General features: G+C 37.0%; 4 protein-coding genes across 6 annotated transcripts; 2 read left to right on the top strand and 2 right to left on the bottom strand.

The window, feature by feature from the left end:
- Positions 1-1696: 1696 nt before the first annotated feature.
- Positions 1697-5812, top strand: LOC105178549 (U-box domain-containing protein 44). 3 transcript variants are annotated; one of them, XM_088878002.1, is made up of 5 exons: positions 1697-1833; positions 2028-2237; positions 2801-3367; positions 3461-3770; positions 3952-5812. In XM_088878002.1, the coding sequence occupies exons 3-5, from the start codon at positions 2813-2815 to the stop codon at positions 5529-5531; spliced, it is 2445 nt and encodes an 814-aa protein (XP_088734128.1). In that variant the 5' UTR covers positions 1697-1833; positions 2028-2237; positions 2801-2812; the 3' UTR covers positions 5532-5812. The 3 variants fall into 3 exon arrangements, with proteins under 3 accessions (XP_088734128.1, XP_088734129.1, XP_020547742.1); XM_088878003.1 differs by having other exon boundaries at positions 2031-2237; XM_020692083.2 differs by lacking the exon at positions 1697-1833 and having other exon boundaries at positions 1869-2237; positions 2798-3367.
- Positions 5813-5989: 177 nt separating this feature from the next.
- LOC105178532 (F-box/kelch-repeat protein At5g42350) lies at positions 5990-9060 on the bottom strand. Its single transcript, XM_011102027.3, has 2 exons — positions 8737-9060; positions 5990-7969 (listed from the first exon to the last, which is right to left on the bottom strand). The coding sequence occupies exon 2, from the start codon at positions 7884-7886 to the stop codon at positions 6147-6149; it is 1740 nt and encodes a 579-aa protein (XP_011100329.1). The 5' UTR covers positions 7887-7969; positions 8737-9060; the 3' UTR covers positions 5990-6146.
- A 2017-nt stretch (positions 9061-11077) lies between these two features.
- On the top strand, positions 11078-15348 carry LOC105178522 (TLR4 regulator/MIR-interacting MSAP protein). Its single transcript, XM_011102016.3, has 9 exons — positions 11078-11246; positions 11399-11425; positions 12226-12305; positions 12407-12479; positions 12677-12734; positions 14510-14561; positions 14683-14707; positions 14793-14884; positions 15059-15348. Exons 1-9 carry the CDS (start codon positions 11124-11126, stop codon positions 15108-15110), a joined length of 582 nt encoding a protein of 193 aa, XP_011100318.1. The 5' UTR covers positions 11078-11123; the 3' UTR covers positions 15111-15348.
- A 323-nt stretch (positions 15349-15671) lies between these two features.
- On the bottom strand, positions 15672-19193 carry LOC105178513 (putative protein phosphatase 2C 27). The gene is made up of 4 exons (XM_011102004.3): positions 18278-19193; positions 17309-17503; positions 16650-16855; positions 15672-16513 (listed from the first exon to the last, which is right to left on the bottom strand). Exons 1-4 carry the CDS (start codon positions 18485-18487, stop codon positions 15961-15963), a joined length of 1164 nt encoding a protein of 387 aa, XP_011100306.1. The 5' UTR covers positions 18488-19193; the 3' UTR covers positions 15672-15960.
- Between the last annotated feature and the right edge of the window lie 1688 nt (positions 19194-20881).

Raw genomic sequence — 20881 nt, forward strand, 5'->3', positions numbered from 1 at the left:
GTAGGCATTATCCTACCCGGAACCAATAAGTACCTATAGTTATTATTTATATATCCTACCCGAACCCTACCCATACAACACCTATTGGTTCTTACTCATATTATACCCAAAATAATTGGGTTCGATATGGGTATATCTTACCTATGTTAAAATGAAAGAAACAATTATATGCTTTTCTATAATATCATCATCATAACTTAATACTAAATTAATTTTAGAAAAATATTTTATGAACTTGCAATCGATAAAATAAATTAGAAGCTATTCCAAATTTTTACATGTGCAAATTAAACATCGTTGTAATATAAATAATAATATGGATTTTTGTTCAAATAATTAACCATTATTAATCAATTACACAATCAATAATGAAAATCATATTGTAACTTTGAAATAATTTTTTTATCCATTTAAAATTGCGTTTAATATTAATTTAATGAGTTTTTTTTTTTAATTCAAATTCAAAAAACTTTTATCAGTTCCATATATTAGTCGAGCATAACTAATTTAAATTTTTTTATGTATTTTTTCATTCTTTTTCTTGTTACATTCAAATTAGTTTTTATCATAAATTTAATTTGGAGGTGCCACTACGAAAACAAAGATGACAAACTTGTGTGTGTGTATTTTTTTTTTCAAATATCGATATGTAAAAAAATTAATATACTATGCACAAAATTTATAAATTTTAAATGATAAGTAAATCGAGTTGATTGATATATAAAAAATTTCCAAATTCGATAAAATTTTATATCATTAGATTTTACACATTCAATACCCATACCCACGAGTAGTTTAGAATCTAGACCCTACCCATACCACTTATTTCAGTGGGTATGGGTCCGTGTTGGGTATAACATAAACTGATTGAATCTGGGTATTGATCTAACATAAAATTATTGGGTATAAATTTGGATATTACCAGTCCATTGACAGGCCTATTCGGAGGTAGCATAAAAAGATCCTCGTCCAAAGAACCATATAGAAAAGGCATTATTTAATATCCAAATGTTGAATGGGCTAATCGCGGGGTGCAACAATGGCCGAGAATAACCTAACAGTACCGCTTTGGCCATCGGAAAAAAACTGTTTGGTATAATTGGCCGCTAGCCTCGCTTTGTATCGATCCACACTACCATCCACCTTCAATTTAAGCTGATAAACCCAGTTGCAGCAGATGGGACATTTACCATCTGGTAGTGTGGTTAATTACCAAGTACTATTCTTTTCCAATGCCTCAATCTCACTGCTCATGGTCTCTACAAATTCTTGCAAGATCGACAAAAGATATGTATATGCAATGTTATTGGAATGAAGAAGTTAGATGCTTAAGTCATAGGTTTACAACCTGTCCTGTTCGGTCTTTACTTGGCACAAAAAAATGGCTCATCTACAAATTGTGTATGACATTTTGGTCAGTTTATCATAAAATATTGGATAGAAATCTAATAGAGACTAATGAAATGGACGAACGTTAAAGTTAAAGGATATTAATAAACTTTCAAATTATAAAAAAATATTTGTAATTATATCAATTTTTTTTTTAAAAAATTAACTGCCTGTAATGAAAATTTATTCTTATTTTCATTACAGAAGTAGAAGTTATTCTAAACACAGTCCAATTATTCTAAACAAAAAAGACAGGGTAGGTGGGGGGTTATATATACAGATGTGTGTCTTAGAATAACACGACGCTGGTCTTGTAATGGTAGAGAAAAAGAGCTTTGTCCCCACCAAAGGAGTGGGATGACAAAATTACACGCTCGTCACAGCTCTACGCTATCCCATTCACATCTCATACGCCTCCCAGTGAACAAACCACCATGACTTTTGGTTTGTCAGTCAACTCTTCACACTTTCACCCCCCAATCCCCATTATTATCTCTGATTACTATAATACAAAAAAAAACTACGGAAGATAATTATTGTTTTTTTTTTTATAATACATACAGCTAAACAGATGATGATGATGTTTCTTGTTTCCTTCTCTTGTTTTTACTTTTCTTTTTATTTTTTTTTTGGTTCAGCAGCTCCAACCTCCCTCTCTTTTCTTTCCCGTCTTTGCCGTTTCGCCGTTCTTGCAAGAACCCATGGTTCAAGATTCATGGAGGAATATGAAGTTCTAGCCTTCCCATAATTCGGTTGGACTTGGTGATATGTTCTTGATGTGGGGTTAAGATTTGAAGTATTTGTACCTGTCAAGTTCTTGAAGAGTGTTTCAAGATTTTCCCTTTGAGGTAATGTATTGTGGGTCTATTATAATCTGATTTCTTGGTGGAATGAAATGATGTCTTTTCCATTACATGTTGTGAGAATTTTTGTTGGGTTGAACTTAATTCTTGCGTTTTACCATGTGGAATTGTGATAATTGTTGAATTCAATTGAGATGGATATTTTTAACTTGAGAGGTGGCTGAACTTGGAATTCTTGATATCATCTTGCTGTAATTTGGTATTAGAAGTTGAAAATTAGGAGTAGTGACTGGTGATCAGAGAGAGTTCAGAACTGCTAGGTTTAGATGAAAGATGAGGTTTTTACAGGACTTTTCTGTGCAAAAGTCTGTGATAGTTAGTCTCATATGTAAGCATTTAGCTGGAGAATGTGCTCGAAAATGAGGTTGAGTACTCAATATTTAGAATGGGATGGGAAACTGGAACTGTGGTTTAGCCTGAAAGTATGATATGAGGTGAAAGAATGCAACAAAATTGAAGTGGCTTGTTCCTGACATTGATGTATTCTTGCTAGTAACTTTTCTTTCACTCTAAATATTTAAAGAATTGTGTTTCTTTTTTGTTAGTAGGTTGTTAGATTCATGGCTGGGAGCTGGGATGGAAGTTACGACCAGGGTGGTCAGTCGGATGACAGCTACCACTTTGAGAGACTACATATAGAACCTATTTATGATGCATTTATCTGCCCGTTAACGAAGCAAGTGATGAGAGATCCTGTGACCTTGGAAAACGGGCAAACATTTGAGAGAGAAGCAATTGAGAAATGGTTCAGGGAGTGCCAGGAAAATGGAAGAAGGCTGGTCTGCCCATTAACGTTGAGAGAATTAAGAAGTACAGAACTAAATCCAAGTATTGCTTTACGGAACACGATTGAAGAATGGAATGCCAGGAACGAGGCAGCTCAGCTCGACATGGCTCGTCGATCCTTAACCTTGGTCAGTCCAGAAAATGATACCGTACAGGCTTTGAAGTTTGTCCAGCACCTTTGCCTAAAAAACCAGTCGAATAAGCATATGATTCGCAATGCAGAGCTGATACCCTTGATTGTTGATGTGCTGAAGAGTAGTAGTCGGCAAGTACGGAGCAAGGCTTTAGAAACTCTTCGATTTGTGGTAGAGGACGACTCTGATAATAAGGTTGTCAAAGGTTGATAATTTGTCGTGCATTTTACACTTTTGTCTCTGTTTTGAGTTGTCTTTCTTTTCACTCACCATTATCTTGCTTTGTAGGAAATAATAGCCGAAGGAGACACTGTGCGCACTATAGTCAAATTCTTACATCACGAGCAGTCGAAAGAGAGAGAAGAAGCTGTTTCTTTGCTGTATGAGCTCTCTAAGTCGGAAAAGCTATCAGAAAAGATTGGTTCGGTCAGTGGAGCAGTTCTCATTTTAGTAGGAATGGCTAGCAGCAACTCAGAAAATCTTTCAACTGTTGAAAAGGCTGAGCGAACCCTGGAAAATCTGGCACAATCTGAGAACAACGTAAGACAAATGGCTGAATGCGGCAGATTACGGCCTCTTCTGACGCTACTGCTTGAAGGTGCTCTTATTAACGTTTGTATCTCTTCATGCGTAAAACTTTTACCATTTGTGTCTCATTTCATGGAAAAACTCTTGTATCAGATGTAGAGTTCCTACCTTGAAATAATCAACTTTTGACAGGATTTAACTTGAATGCTGTGGTAGATCAATGATAACAATTTTAACATTAACTATTGCAGGATCTCCAGACACTAAATTGTCCATGGCATCATTCCTCGGTGAACTAGTACTGAACAATGACGTGAAAGTCTTTGTGGCAACGACAGTTGGTTTTTCACTGATCAATCTCATGAAGAGTAATAATATGCCGTCCAGAGAGGCAGCTCTAAAAGCTTTGAATCAAATCTCATCAGATGAGGCAAGCGCTAAAGTCTTGATAGAGGCAGGTATCCTCCCGCCCCTTGTCAAGGATCTGTTCACTGTTGGATCCAAACAGCTGCCTATGCGGCTGAAAGAATTGTCAGCAACGATTCTTGCCAATGTTGTGAATTCAGGTCAAGATTTTGATTCAATTCCGGTTGGACCAGATCACCAAACTCTGGTCTCGGAGGAAGTAATTCATAACCTTCTACATCTTATTAGCAACACTGGCCCTGCAATAGAGTGCAAGCTACTCCAAGTTCTTGTTGGGCTCACCAGTTCTCCTACCACTGTATCCAGTGTTGTTTCTGCTATTAAAAGTTCTGGTGCTACTATTAGTTTGGTTCAGTTTATCGAGGCACCTCAAAGAGATCTGAGGCTGGCTTCGATAAAACTTCTCCAGAACCTCTCGCCACTCATGGGTCGCGAACTGGCTAGTTGCTTGCGTGGCCCGTCTGGTCAGCTTGGCAGCCTAATTAGAGTAATATCGGAAAATGTTGGGATAACTGAGGAGCAAGCGGCAGCTGTTGGGCTACTAGCCGATCTCCCCGAAAGAGATGCCGGTCTCACTAGACAGATGCTCGATGAAGGGGCTTTCCAGCTTTTCATCTCTAGAATAATTAGAATCCGCCAAGGGGAGACGAGAGGCAGCCGTTTTATGACTCCTTATTTAGAAGGGCTTGTGAAGGTTCTATCAAGAATTACATTTGCCTTGTCCGAGGAGTCGGGTGCTGTTCGTGCACTTTGTCGTGAGCACAATCTTGCGTCTCTTTTCATAGACCTGCTACAAGTTAATGGACTTGATAATGTACAGATGGTATCGGCCGTGGCATTAGAGAACCTATCGCAAGAATCGAAAAATTTGACCAGATTGCCAGAGTTTCCAGCTCCTGGATTTTGTGCCTCGATATTTCCATGTTTAAGCAAGCCTCCCATCATCACTGGATTATGTAAAGTTCATCGTGGGACGTGTTCATTGAAGGATACATTCTGTCTCTTGGAAGGACAAGCAGTCGACAAGTTGGTGGCCCTTTTGGACCACACCAATGAAAGGGTGGTTGAAGCATCCCTTGCAGCTCTATCAACTTTGTTAGACGATGGGGTTGTTATAGAGGAAGGAGTTCAGGTTTTACTAGAGGCAGAAGGAGTCAAGCCTATACTTGAAGTGCTACTTGAGAAACGAACGGACAGCCTGAGAAGGCGTGCGGTTTGGGCAGTTGAAAGATTATTGAGAACTGAAGAGATAGCCTATGAAGTTTCAGGTGATCCCAATATCAGCACAGCACTTGTAGATGCTTTCCAACATGGAGATTACCGAACACGACAGATTGCTGAACGTGCCTTGAAACATGTCGACAAAATACCAAATTTCTCCGGTATCTTTCCAAACGTGGGATAATCATGATGAGATGGTTTACTAGACTGTTAGGGACTTGTATTTTTTTCTTCCTCCCACTGTTTTCGTGCTTTATATTCAATTAGAAGTAAAATAGTTTGTGAAGTAAGTGTGAGGTGCAGCTACATAATTTCTCTCATGTGTTGGGGGAACCTTTTTCCTTTTTCCCTTTTCTTGTTTGGTGGTCTCTGTTTTTCACATGAATTTCTTGTTATAGATGCTTCATAAGTTGCATCATTTTTTTAAGTTCTTGAAGATAAATTCTCCCGGTTACTTTTGATCTACTTCTATAGCCATCTCTGCTTATTTCATATCAATCTTGATAGATGTAATACTGTTTGGTTACCTTCACTTTGGTGTTTCCAAGGTTTCTGTGCAGAAGCTGTTGCTTGTTTGTTAGAAACAACGTATGAATACTCTTCAGGAGGCCTCTCAATTAAGGCCTAATGAGTTGGTTGTGGTGATTGCAACTTGTTTCCATGTCTGGATAAAACTCATGATCTTGGTACAAGAATAAATAAGAAAACTTGTATCATCGCAGTGAATCAGAAAGAATCAACCTGGTTGCTTCAGAAACAACCTTGTGAAACAGACAAGAAAGTTACAGATCTATCTTAGCTACAAACGCAGCACAGCCACCGATTTTGTTATGCAAGAAGCAGCATCCAAGTCATGCCCCACATGATTTCTCGCTACGTGACTCCATCTTGTTCCCGCATTAGACACATTAAACATCGTCACAAACTCTAAAACCTGTCCAAAAATTTTGAACATTTCGACACCAAAAATGAACTCTTTATCAGCAACAAATGCAGCATCCCAGTCCATTGGGGCATCAGGATGCACCGACAATTCGTTCCAAGTAAAATGAATGAGATCAAGCTCCCAGAGCTTCCTAACTGCTTTATTTCTCCTGCCAATTTGACCATCTCCCTCACACCAGGAGACGGAAAGCATGAAAAGTCGTCTCTTAGATGATACAAGTTTTGGATGATATTCATGCACACGGGGTGGACATGGAGTGGTTTGAATTGTTTCCCAGTGTCCTGTTCTTAGGTCGTATCCAGCAAGCTTATCGCTTTCTGAGTAAACATAGAACGTCCCATTACATACAACTCCAGAACAAGCCACACCAAAGTCCAGAGGTAGCTGTTGGATTTCAGTCCATTTATTTGACATGGGGTCGTATATTTCCCCAGAATCCAACGGTTCATCCCAAGATCCAAGACCTCCCACAGCAATAATTATGAAACTTTTACCATCTTTGCTGTATGAACTTTCATTTTTCTGCCCGGAAGATTTGTATGGCTTGGTATCGATGAATAGGGAGCTGTTGTTTTCATCGGTAGAGTGCCTAGATTGGCGTCTAACAGAAAGTCTGTGAGGATCCTCATAAACATCTGATGCACCAGCAACTCTTGACCTGTTGAAACGTCTGTCTGATGGGTTTTGTTGGTTTCTAATGCTCAAACAATCTGGACTGACATTGGAAATTCCTAAAACAGGCGATGATCTTGCATGGTTCATGGATGCAGCTTTACGTGACGATTTAGTCAATGGGTTGAACACTAAAACCCCTTTATGTGTCTTGAATGAGCTCCGATCCACCCTCCCAGAGTTGGTCAAGCTAGAACAACCGCCAACTATATAAACATCATCCTTGGTGCTTGCTACAGAAAACATAAACCTCCCTTTGAGAGCCTCAGAATCTATTTTGTGCCATTGGTTTAGGGAAACATCCAATGCATGTATTTCTCCCAAACAATACCCGTCTTTAATGACACCAAACAGAAATAGCCATGGACTTTGGAAAGAACCTCCCCGCCTCATCTGCATAAATCTAGATGTTGTTGTCAAGTTCCTCCACTTTTTACAGACAAGACGAGCATTCATGAGACTTCTCAGTGGGAGCCTCACCAAGCACATCTCCAGAATGTCATCGGGAAGGTGCGCGTTAATGCTATTATTTTTTTGCGGTTCTTGAAATTTTGAAAGCCTCCTGCTGTTCCTTCTCCATAATTTTTCTTTCACATTGTAAGAGAAGCAATCTACGGTTGCTTCCTCGTTTCCAGATACTATAGCATGTCCTCTCCCATCCTTACTTGAACTTGACCTTCTTCTACTCTCAGTATCCCCAATCTCTTCACCCGTGTCGGCACCAACTTTGCAGCCTCCACCTCTGCCGTAAAGTGTAAGACATCTCAAGGACACACCAGTCATCTCGTTATCTTCATAACTTTCATTTCCATTGTTCTTTCTTTTCAATTTTTGGCTCAGTCTTCTGAAGAAACGTTTGGACGCACTCAATGACTCAAAATCCCGATCAATAAGTTCTCCTCTTACTCGTTGTGACGACATCTTCTATCCATAGTTTTATTCAAATACAACAACAAAAGCTTCTAAGCAATCCAGTATCATGAGTTTCATCTTTCTCTCCTGACCTACATTAACACATTTGAGAGTCAGCCTAGACAATCTAGAAAAGAAGCGGAAGTGCATATAAAGATGCTTCCAAGAGCCGATGCAATATACCAACAGATACAGTAGCTACATCAAGAACTTATCAGATCATTATAACAACAGTTTATCTGTATGAGAAAACAAGTATAAGGAAGAGAGAGCGGATTACGGCTCCTTTTGGCCGGCTGTTTTTTTAGGGAAAAAGCATCTGATTTCGGTTCTTTGGGGGAAATATCAAGTGGAACAATAGCTTCTCTTTCCTTCGTCCTTAAAACAATGACGATCCTCCCCCACAAGAGTTGATCCTTCATAGTCAAGAACCAGAGAGAAAACACAACAAACTTAAATATCTCTCAACAAAAACCATATAAGCATTTCCAAAGTTGGATTTGGATTTTGGAGTGGATAACAACTCTTGCTTTTGATGGAGAGAAAGTAATTCTGCCAACAATCTCAACTCTCAAGGACTGTCACATTCTAAACTACAAAGGGAAATGTATAGATATCACACACACACACACACACACACACACCAGGTGTAAGTCAACAAGAGCAAGACACAAATTTGCCAACATTGACAAGATAAACTCGGATGAAATCACAAAACCACAGTCAAGAATGAGCTATTCATCTCCCATATGATCAAAAACAGCAAAGAAACATCCCATAAATGCATGTAAATGGAAAAACTCACAAACAGAAGAGCAGCTAACATTCAACCCGAGAGACAGAGAGAGAGAGAGCAAACCTTTAAAATCAAAGCATTGAGTAGTCCACCATCACCAACCAAAGCTCATTCCTGAGAGCCCATTTCAAGATTCAGTCTGAAAGAGGAAAGGGGACCTCCCATGAGATCCAATCTGCATAAAAGCTCAAATCTTTACTGATCAAACACCATTTTGGCCATATTAAATTATAGCATTTATGGTGTGAATATTAGAAAATTAATTACTGGGACTGGGGACTCATCATTTTACATGATGCCCACTTCTTTTCTTTCTTTCGGTTGGTTGGGAATCAAAACAAATGATAATTCTAAAAGCGACACTTCAATTCCCACACACTAATACACCTAACCTAATTTACCTCTAAATCCACTAATACTCCCTAACCTTTTTTTTAAAAAATCTTTCAAAAGATTTACTTATAATTTTATGAAAGATAAGAGGTATTTATATGATTAGATCTAACCTTAAAAAAAAAAAAACATTGTATTACTAATGATGTCTTAATTTAATAGTTAAGGAAAAAATGAAAACAACACATGTGATATTGTAAATGAACAAATTAATTCTGTATGAAAAAACATAGCAATTCGCCTTTCGTATGATTTAAAATGAAACAATTTACCCCTTGTTTATTAAAATGAAGTAGTTTACCTCCTTAGACAAGCAGGTAAATTGTTTTTTTTTTTTTTAATTCTAGATAAGTAATTTGTTCATTGCAATATCATAGAGACGTAAATTGTATTAAGACCTAGTAGTTAAGGCTAAGATTGAGACCCCACGAACAAGTTCGAATCACACAAAATATATATATATATATATGTATTTGTATCACTTTATATGAATTATTATAATTTATTTATTAAATCGATGTAATTTTATTTACTGATTTTAATTATACTATATATTAATTAAATCACTATATCACTTGGGGGGGGGGGTGGATCTGGCAATATGTTTCAATGCTTTCTTGATTTGTTCTTTCTTTCTCTTTCTCCATCTCTATTTGTGGGATGTAATAATTACATGGGAGCGTCCCACTATACCTTTTCTTGTGCTGCTCATTTCCACGCCCTTGATCTAACTTTTCCCCAATCCCCTACCCCATTTTTAGCTCTAATCAACTGGTGGGCTCCATGCACATACATACAAAAAATGTCTAAATTATACAAAAGCCCCTTGTATTTTTGTGAAAGTGCTAAAAAAGCCTCCAATTGTCAAAAGAATAGCATCAAAAACCCCTTTGTGATTTCTAAAATATTGCACTTGTGCCCAAGAATGGTAGCTTGTTAAATTTTTAATAAATTGCCCTTTACAAACTTATTTACCATTAACTTCTTTTTATGATTATTCAAACTCAAAATATTATTGTATTCAAAAAATAGATGCAATTTGAATTTGGTTTAACTATTGATTGAGTCGAATAGGTTTTAATTGAATCAAACACTAAGCAAACTCGAACAACTTGGCATTTATCAAGTTTTATTTTATTATAATTATTTTCACTAATCAGCCCGAGTTCGAATTCGAGTTTAAAAACTTACCAAACAACCCAAATTATTAAATTTAATAAATCAAGTTCAAAATAGTTTTTACTGATTAACTTTAATCAAGTATTGAATAAATTTAATTTATTTTTTTAAGAAAATTCTATTTTCTTGAGCCTTTTATGTTTTTCTATTATTGTTGCTATATGGTCTTTTTTTTTTAATTGAAAAAATGATCAATTATTATTAATTGGGAGCGATCAGTAATATCAGATAAATTAAATTTAAAAAACATCTATTATAGATTAGAACAGCATACTGCGCATATAGTGGAGTTCATACCTATGACCTTCATATATATGAGCTGAGTCGAGCCAAACACGTTATCATTTAAACTTGTAATTGAGTTCAAATTTGATTGATTATTCATTGAATTAAGTTCAGATGAGCTTAAATTGGATCAAATAAGAGTCGAACTCGAATAATTTGATATTTTTTTAGTTATTTTTGCATTAATCGAATTAATCTCGAGCCAAACTTGCAAGTTTATCGAACAAAAAATTTTGATTTGTTAAGTTTAATAAATTGAATTTAAACGAGCTTGTATTGACGATTTCAATCGAGTATCGAACAATTTAATTTACTTTTCAATTTGAAATAATTATATTTATTTTGGAAAAAATAGGAAAAGGTGCATATATTTGGGCTTGCTCAAAACTTTGTTAGGACAGGCCCAATATCATCAGCATGGCCCAAATAGTATAGAAGCCCAATAATTTAGTCTGACATTGACGAACTACCAAGTGGCAGCCTATGATTGGTTGTGAACACCACACTTCCTTGCTGACGTGTTGAGCTCTATTCTGGTTACCCCCCACTCTCAGACTCAGAAGAAACAGAGATCAAAGGGAGGGAAGGGAGAGATGAGGTCGAGCTCGACAATGGCGAAACTCAACTTGCATACAGTTTTGGTAATGGCTATCGCCATTTTTGCACTCTCTGCGTACGCAATTGACGATAAATGCGCCGCCTGCAACGCGATTGCTGTGAGTGTTTTCTTGTTGCTTTTATTCATTACTCAGTATTTCATTTTCAAGGTTTTTTAATTTGTTTGGAAAGAGATTATATATATGTATGTATGTATTATATGAATAGTATGTTTTGGTTGCGGTTGATTGATTTTTTTGTGGTTTTTCAGGAGGAGCTGGAGCGGGGACTCTTGAATGTAAGATTTTGTATGCTTATGATTTTTTTTGGATAAAAAGTTATGATGCTCACTGGGAGAGCTTTTCTTAAGTACATTAGATTTTGGGTGATGGAAAGATTTTTTTTGTTTTTTAATAATGGATGCAGAAGGTTTGCCGGTCTGAAATGGCATTATGGGTGGGGCGATTATCATTTTTGTTGTATGTTTAAAGATAGGTACCGTGTTTGGGTGGATATTAAAGATTAAATGAATAGTTATAAATTTTTTAACTGCATTCACAACTTATTGATATGAAATAGGAGCTTTGTTTGTGAGTTGCATTTGAGTTGAAGGATATAGAGTTAAGGATGGCTCCAAAGTTCTGACATTTGAAGTTCACCTAAATAATTTTAGAACTAGTTCAAAATACTAGCTCAAGGATATATATTGAATGGCAACTCAGACTTAGCTGAACAAATGTTGGGGCTATGTTATTATGGAATGGCATCAATTAGGTACTATCCTTCAAACTGAACAAATGTTCGAATTTGAAGACTGCAAAATGCTGGTATGAGTTTGAAAATAGTGGTAGAATAACCACCAAGAACAGAACACTTAATTTCAGGATATTGTTTTGCTTGTTACTAAGCTATGCCCTGTGATGCAAAATGGCATTGTCTTTCAGTGGTTCTCTGTAATGGCTAAACAAACAGCTAAAAGGAGATGACATGTTTTTTTCTTCCGGAAAATATTATTTTGGCTGCTTCGCTAAATGATGACATGCACCTTCTAATTGTTATTTAAAGGAACTCTTTTTTCATATTGATTATATCACACAGGAAAAACCTAGAAATCATTTGGACATGAGACATCGTTTGGACTCTAAAGGTCAGCGTGAAGGGAAGCTAATAGATTACCGGTATGGACTACTAACTTTCTTTCTTCTTCCTATTATATAAACCTCAGTATGTCCTCTTCTTGTGGTGTTCATACATGCAAATTTTCTCATTTGTCTGCCAGAGTCAGCGAGTTAAGAGTTGTTGAACTCCTGGACGGGCTTTGTGATAATATGCAAGATTATACTCTTGAGAAGGTAGACTGGCTTTCTCTATTGCCCTTGAAAACTATCACCCTGTTGTGTTAAATGCCACATAACTGAGACTGCTTGAGGGTAGAACCTCAATGATGTTAGGGTTCTGAAACTGCATATAAGAATTGGTAGTTTAATAGGGTTGTAGACTGCATATTTATCCTCCCTTTAGGCTGATGTTTGTATCTGTGCATTGTCAGGTGGATTCTAGCAGACGCGTATGGATTAAAGTGAACAGCTGGGACAACCTCAAAACTAGTATGTGCACTAGCTTCTTTTCATCTAATCTTACTGTACTTGGATCTCTAAATTTATGCTTTTTACAAAGTCTTTGCCATTTGCTTAACTGCTTGCCATCAGAGTTGCTTTCATCAGCTTTAACAACCTCAGCTTATTCAGCATAGCTAATTTATTTTCAATGAAGTAATTTCTAATTTCAGTAGTCTATAAACAGAGATGTGCAGTTATTATCTGAAGAAACATTATGCAATGGAGCAACTACGTGCGTGTATGTCGATTTTTTCCAACTAATATACCTCTGTGTTTCTCGTACTAATTAATGCACTCGCTCTCACTCGAATAGATCTAATAATTAGGAATCAGGCATCGGATATGATACTCACATAATTTATGTTCATGGCAAGTTTACTAATGTTTGATAATGTCATTAAGGACCAGAACTGGTGGTCCAAAGAATAAATATGCACCAATCTCATATGCTCCATAGTCATTGTGGTTTTGACCTCTGAAATTCGTGATTAATCTGAAAATCATTGTCTGCTGTGGGTGAGAATTTATTAGAACTTCACAACAAACACTCGTGTAGCTCCATGATGCTTTCGCATCTTACACTGTAAATGCTGCTATCTTCTAACTGTTCCTCTAAAGCATTCTCTTTCCTCTCATTTATTCTTTCTTTTGTTGTGCACAGAGGGCACATGGAATATATACTAAAAGCCTGGGAACTTGGAACATAACTACATAAGTATGGTACTTTGATCGTGTTATGTCATTACAACTAATTGTCAAAATCTGGCTATTGTCCTGCAAAGCATGCATGTTTGTTGGAATCCCCATATGGGAATACCAATGCTGTTACAGTGATCATGAGACTATCGCTTACAGAAAAACTTTCCATGTTTGGTTGACTTTACCTCTAATATATCACATCATTATGTTTGATTTAAGAAGCAATAGTAAATCCCCGGTGAAGATATAGCAGCAGGTGTATACAAACTAATGCTTAAGGACATCAGTGAGAGGCCTTCGTCAAAATTTTGGGGCATGATCTTTGTTTTGGTTCAGGGTTAATCATTGTAATTGCTGAAATAATGAAATTTTTTTATTTCAACTAAATTATCCTAGCAAACTTTTGAAATTGATTTACTGTTACTTCCTCGCCAACAACTATTCCTACTTTGTAGGATTTCTCAGTTTTCCGGAGTTCCAACATGTGGAAAAATTGAAATTTTTACACCCTTATGCAAATTCAAATATGAATAGACATCCTTGTGGACCAAAAATTGGGCCTGCTCTGCAGATTGTCAATCCTAGATTTATCCAAAATCTGGTATGACCATGCCCAATAAGCGATAGTTCATATACTGCAAAGAAAATAGAACCTGACTGATACCATCTGAAGTGGTTTACAGGAACGTGAAAAATTATGTGATGAGTTCTGGTGCTTAAGGCTACTAGGTGGTACTATTGCTGTTAGTCAATGAAGTTTAGATATGAAGGAAACTAGAAGAGATAAGTAAACTGAGCAAGAATGATACTTGATATGCTCATAGGAAGTGATGGCCTTGCACTGTAATTGCAGAGCTCTCGCTAACTTAATCTTTAGGATTTTTCTCTCAGCTCCATTGGTTGCTTATGCCTGCCAATGAGTGGATTTTCCACGAACTTTCTGATAACCGTTGACTGAAATGGCACTGTACTTTTGACTTTTTCCTTCTTTCTTTTATATGTGAACTATCAAGGTTCTCAGAGTTTCTGACAAATATCATCTTCCACTTTAAAATTTATGATAGGTAAACAAGAAGCTCGAGCATATTCCAAAGACATCTCAACTTTCTGCGGAAGGTGAGACAAGTTATTTTAGCTGCTGAAAATAGTTGGGACATTAATGTAGTTTGTTTCATTAAATTATCCTGGGAGTATATAAATCTGGATTTAATCCTTTCCAATTTTCCTGTATATCTAGGTTACTTGAGGAAACCGAAGATGAGGTGACTCGTTATCCCCTTTTTTCTGGTCAACTTTTTTCCTTTCAGCAAGGATTCTAACATAACCACTATTAATTTGCTAAACCAGCTGTCCGAATTGATAAAGCAAGGGTCCGTTAAAGTAGGTGAAGTAAGCAAGGTCCTGTGCCAGGACCTTGGTAGATACTGTAGCAAGACAAGGTATGTTTCATATTCAAATCATAAGTTTTTCAATCCAAAGATTTTCATTTGATATGGGATAGAAAGTTGCTGGTAAGGACATAATAACATGTGTTTATGTCAACATAATTCCTTTCCTAATTATCATTAGGAAAAGAATTGATTGTCATTTCACAACTTCTCTGATTTGCACAGCGGTATCCAGAAAGCAGTCGACGATGATGACATCAGTGACAGAGAACTCTAAGAAACCACACATCAAATCTAGGTATTTTTGGCAGAGACTTGGAAGCTTCTTGAGATGAGGTTCCGATGTTACTCCATCACTCTTATTTATTCTTTTGTTAGGGGATTAATGGCTACAAAGGGTTCATAACATGATATCATTGATGTCATAGTGCATTAAATTTCAGAAACTTTTGTTCACTTCTGGAATTTCACTTACACTTGAGGACTACGTTTCTCATCATCTTCTTGAGTATGAACCTCCTGCCTCACCATTTTATCTAATTTTCTTTTAGAAAAAACGTTTATCAAATTGTAACAGAAAACGATTGCTTTCTAAAGTAATCCTACAAAAAGCAGAAAACTTTACTTGTGAAGCAGCACTGTCTGATTGTCTTAAGATTAAGTTTATTTAAAAGATGTACGAAGCTTATAAAGTGTTTTTAGAATTTTTAAGGTGTCCCACAGATAATTCCGAACTCTTTACAATGTTTCAAACGTATTATAACACGATTTAAGGTTTGTTACTTCACATAAAAATAAACATCCAATTAACCAAATCCAGTTCACTAGAAACAATCAATTAGCAAGCAGTCTATGAATTATCAAATTGAATTTTTATGAACTGTAACATGGATCTGAGCTATATACATCAGGAGAAACCGTCCTTCACCAGCTGGAGAAAGCTAACAGTTAATTCACCCAATTACTACAACATTTCACTTGTACATACGCAGAGTGAATGCAAAAAGCCGAAACGTCTGAATGTGGGCCGCAAGAAAAAGATGCAGCAGCTAAGGTTAGGAATACGTTCTTCGTCTTTTTTCAGCCGTATTTCGGACATTCCAGTCTATATGCCATCTCCTCACAAGTTACCCTTCCAATGCACCTTTAAGTAGATTCAGCCCTTCAGCCGAAATACTCCTCTTCACTCGGCCCGGGACAACTTCTATCCGAGGAGGAGGATCAGGGGCGAAACATATGACTATTACCGTTAAGTTGTCACAAGTGTTTCGTTTGAGTGCTTCTCTAACAAGTTCTCTTGAGCATCTTTCGGGATCATTATGCAGCATCAACTCCCGCCTAGCCATTGTGACAGCACATTGGCTGCTCATAACCTCCCACAAGCCATCACATCCCATAATCAAGAATTCATCGTCCTCTGTTAGTAACATCTCCTGCAACTCGGGCTCTGCACTTAATGGGGAAGCAGCCCCTTTACGGCCCTTCATGTGCCAGTCCCCAAGGGCCCGTGATACAGATAGTTGACCATTAAGGTAGCCATCATATATGACCCCTCCTAGTTTCTCGATTCTGAGTCTTTCAGATGTGTAATTGGGCTTGTGGTCTATCGACATTTCAATGGCTTTACCTCGTTTTCCCAGCACAGCTCGACAATCTCCAGCATTGGCAACTATCAATGTTCTGCAGAGCATAGGATCACGTTACACATGATCGAGTATATTGCGATATATACCGGATGAAGTCAAATGGGAATTATTCATTAAAAAAAAAGGAAGGTCAAATGGGAATAGAGGAGAAGGTTCTTTAGCTCCTTTACCTTCCGGAAATGAATGCAGTCAACGCTGTTGTGCCAGATGATATATCGAGGGAACTATTATCAGCAAATGCATAATCGGCTTTAAGAAATGCGCTCTTGATTGCTTTTTCCAAACAAACAGGGAAAAAGGAATCCTCAACTATAAAATTAAGAATATTATTGCTAATGAACCACGCTGCATCAGTACCACCATGACCATCAAAGACCTGCTTGCAGTAGAGTGAGTCTAAGTAACCGGAGAAAAGGAAAAAAAGCTTAAAATTTAAGAGTTCCTACTAATGTTCTATAAGAACACTGTATTTGTAGAAAGCTACCTAAAAATTCAAGGTTTAAAGAAATATAGTCGAGTTTTTATAAAAAAAGATCCTATAGGAAGACTAACCTCCTTCTCTGAAACAGTTGTGGTCATCATCTACAGACACGACAATATGACATGATAGTGATATATAAGATTTCCAACAGAAATACCCATTTTTCTCGTTTGTAAAGGACAATCATAGATAACATCCCTAATGTGCACTCTGAAGTTTGTGGTCATCATCTTCAAAAGAAAGCTATTTCTTTAATACGTCTCAGGAACTTATGTGCAATCTGAAGGTTGCAAAGACAACTTCTCAATGAGGACTAGAGGATAAACACATTTGTAGCATCCAACTTACCCCATAAAAAGCTCCAGGTGAAGGAAAGCCTGCAGTTTCACCTAAATGTTGATGCAAATTATCAATGCAGATATGTTCATCCTCCATATACTGCTTAGGTCCTTTCTCGGCACAGCTTCCAGACCGGAAAACTGGTTGGAAGCTTGATTTTGTATCTGATAGCGGCTTTATTCCACTTTCTCCAAGATCAGAATCCTGTAGCATACATAAGGCATTACCTAGCCATACGTAAAGCAATATGCGAAAAGCAGAACTGAAAACAAATATTTCCGAACTAATATTAGCGACGAAACCAAAGAAAATGACAAGAAAGTGCACATTTCTTGAGATTTTTAAAGTCGTAAACTAAGTCACTCCTTGAACAGCTCTATGCATGCACTCCTCTTGTTCTTTACAGCTAGACATGGTTCATTTGAACATTTTAAAAAACTGCCCCAATTTTCTCACAGAAAATACATTGGCCAAATCGCGATTTTTCTTTATATAATAAAAGCTACAAGTCATTGCCAAATCCCTGGGTACCAACCACCATAGAAGTAGTTTTTATTGAACAGAGGCTAGAACCAGCAAGAATAACATCAAGAAAGGTTCCCATGGAAAGTCAGAAACTCGGAAAACATAAGTAATACAGAAAACTCATTCCCATTCGAGAAGTAAAATTCACAAATGAAACATTCAAGATCCATTAACGCAATGCTTAAGGTACAGGATTTCACAAATAAATCTGAAAACTACAATCTTAACAAACAAGAACTGGAATTTTATTGCATTTGTCACACATCAAAAGAGACATAAATATGTACTGAAACTCCAACTTGATAATGATTCATGCATTGACATTAAGTTGAAATAGAATAAAGTAAGAACTTGAAACAAACATTTTCAGAAAGAGAATCCAACAACGGTAATACCACTACTTAGAAACCAAAGCCTGGAAGAACTGAACACTAGGTTAGAAAAAGTTTTTACCACCACATCTGTGGGCGAGATTAATGGAGTAGTACTAATAGAATGCCGCACAACAGACAGATGCCGTGGTGGTTTACTGTTCAATGTTTGCTTTAAGTCATCGATGTTTTCCGTAATTTCATCTTTCACCACAGAAATTTGGCCATTGTCCTTCCTATAACCACCTTCTACATCAGTAAACAGAGGCGAAAAATCAGTCCCCGCAGCCATATATTTCTTAAAAACATCAACCTGAATTCCTTTAACAAGATCAACCACTCCCAAGATTCTCGTTCGACAAAGAATTCTATAATCCCAGATGGACCCTTATCAATATGAATTTCTAAATCAACTAACTCCAGTAAAATTCCCAAAAAGAAACCCCTTGATGAACTAAAGATTTCCTCTTTTCACAAAGCAGAGGACAAATACAAATAAAAGAAAGAAATCAATAACCCACAACCCAACTTCAAAATTCTTCCCAAGAATCCCTCGATTCTTCAACTCCTCTACACTCAATAAAATTCAATTCGACTCCATCACCAAAATCAACCCTAACCCCAGATCAGAATCCAAAAATGCCCCACCAAATCCAGCCCAATTAACAGAAAATTACTCCCTGACAGGAAAAAAAAAAAAAAAGAAAAAAAGAGAAAAGGGAAGGCAATTATGCTAACTCCAGAGTCCAGAGCAACAGATCAAAATCTTTTCAACAAACAGAATCAAAACCCAATCTTTATGCCAAGAACACAAAGATACACAAATAGAAAGAGCATTTGTCTCTGATCCAAATTAATAATTTGCAAATGCTCTTTCGTCCCCCTTTATTCTAGAACTATAAAATTAATACAGAGGAATAAAAATTCCCTTTTATTGAATCAAAAACCTAAAAATAAAAAAACAGAAGAAGAAAAACACAGAACAGTAACAGATAAATTCAATGGTGTGGAAGTGGAAAGAAATATATACAAAAGGAGGCGGAGTACTGTTATGCGGTTGGTGACCGGCGATTAAAGGTAAATGACCGCAGATCTTACTGACACGTGGGACTCCTCTATTGGATGCTTTTTAATTGAACCCCAACCGTCGGATCACGTGTGCGGGCAACGTGCAAATGGGATTCGATGAATCTATTTTTGCCTTTTGCAGTTTTGGAGGGGCAAGGGGAGTTGGCGGCCGTCGAAAGACATAGGATTCCCCTGCCACGCGACGTGTGATTGGGCTGTATCCGGGTAAGATGAAGCATTCCCCCCTCCAATGTTTTTTACGATTAATTATATTTTATTATTTAAAATTTTAGTAGTAAATTTTTTTGTCGATTTAGCATTTCAATTTTACAAATTTTATACTTTGTTATTTATAACTGTTTTTCAATCAAATATTTTATAAAAAATTATCACATACAGTAAACATGTGATATTTAAAGATTTATGTTGGTCAGGGTCGCTTAGTATCTTCTCACGAGAAGAGGTCGAGGGTGTCCTAAACCACTCAGTGATGTGGTTCCTAAGAACAAAGTGAGATCGTTAGTCTAGCTGGGTGGTCCCTAACTAAAACTCTCCAATGCCTAAATCAGTAAGGGTTGAGGTCAAACGCGATCTAGAAGAGTTAATGTGATCGTAAATATAATTGATATAACATACCATAAATGATTTCCAATAGTAGTATTTATATGTCCAAATATTCGTACATGGCAGAGCCACATGGCGTTCTTAGGTAAGGTGCTTGCTGAAAGATCAACGATTTAGGTTTTGGGTCTTGGATTCAGATCGGGTCAAAAGTACCCGAGTCCTGTGGCATTTTTTTATTTTCCTTTATCTAAAGGGTATTTTCATCTAAAGATCCAATTTAGGGGGTGATACCCCTATCATTATCCCCCCACTTCTTCCAGTGTTGCTTTTGCTATAATAGAAGAAGTTGAATTGTCATCTTGCAGATTGCCACATCTCTCAATGTCCATCATAGCTGACATGTCAACATCTGTCAGTCATGGAAAGACGTCTTCCTTTTGAACCCCTCCTATAAATATGCCTCATTACTCTCTTGATCGTCTTTACTCTAAATCGCCTTCGAGCCAACCCTAGGGATCGTCTTCTTTGCAAGCTCTATTTTTTCCTTCCAGGTACTTGTTCTCTTCTCTTATGGCTTCTTCTTCTAGTTCAGAATCTTGTTCGGGCTCATCTTTTGGGTCGATCGTGACCTCTTCTAGAGAGTTGGTAGGTACTTTCCATGCTTCCATTTTCCCTATAAATGATTCAAGAGCCCTTTTCCCAAATCATAGGATCACGACCATTGAGCAATCAATAGAGTTAGTTGACCCTGATGATGTTCCTATTCAGATTAGGTATCAAAATATGATGTCTAGGGACCCCTGGATCGAAATCGTTAGCACTGTAAAAACTCCCATAGATAAAATAAAAGAAAAATATTATATTCCTCATGACTATGAGGTTTTACTCCCCCGATCTTTTGATAGGATGTATCGTCCTCCTCAAGGGTTTTGTCCCCTCTCAATTTTTGCACTTAGAATCCAGCCTTCCTTTTCCCCTTGCCAGGCCTGTAGATAATATCCTTCGTAGATTAAAAATTTGTCGATGCAACTGTCCCCCAACTCCATCAGTCATA

The sequence above is a fragment of the Sesamum indicum genome, linkage group LG2 (assembly GCF_026168435.1).
Source record: "Sesamum indicum cultivar Baizhima isolate 11 linkage group LG2, ASM2616843v1, whole genome shotgun sequence".
In the NCBI taxonomy this organism is placed as follows: Eukaryota; Viridiplantae; Streptophyta; class Magnoliopsida; order Lamiales; family Pedaliaceae; genus Sesamum; species Sesamum indicum.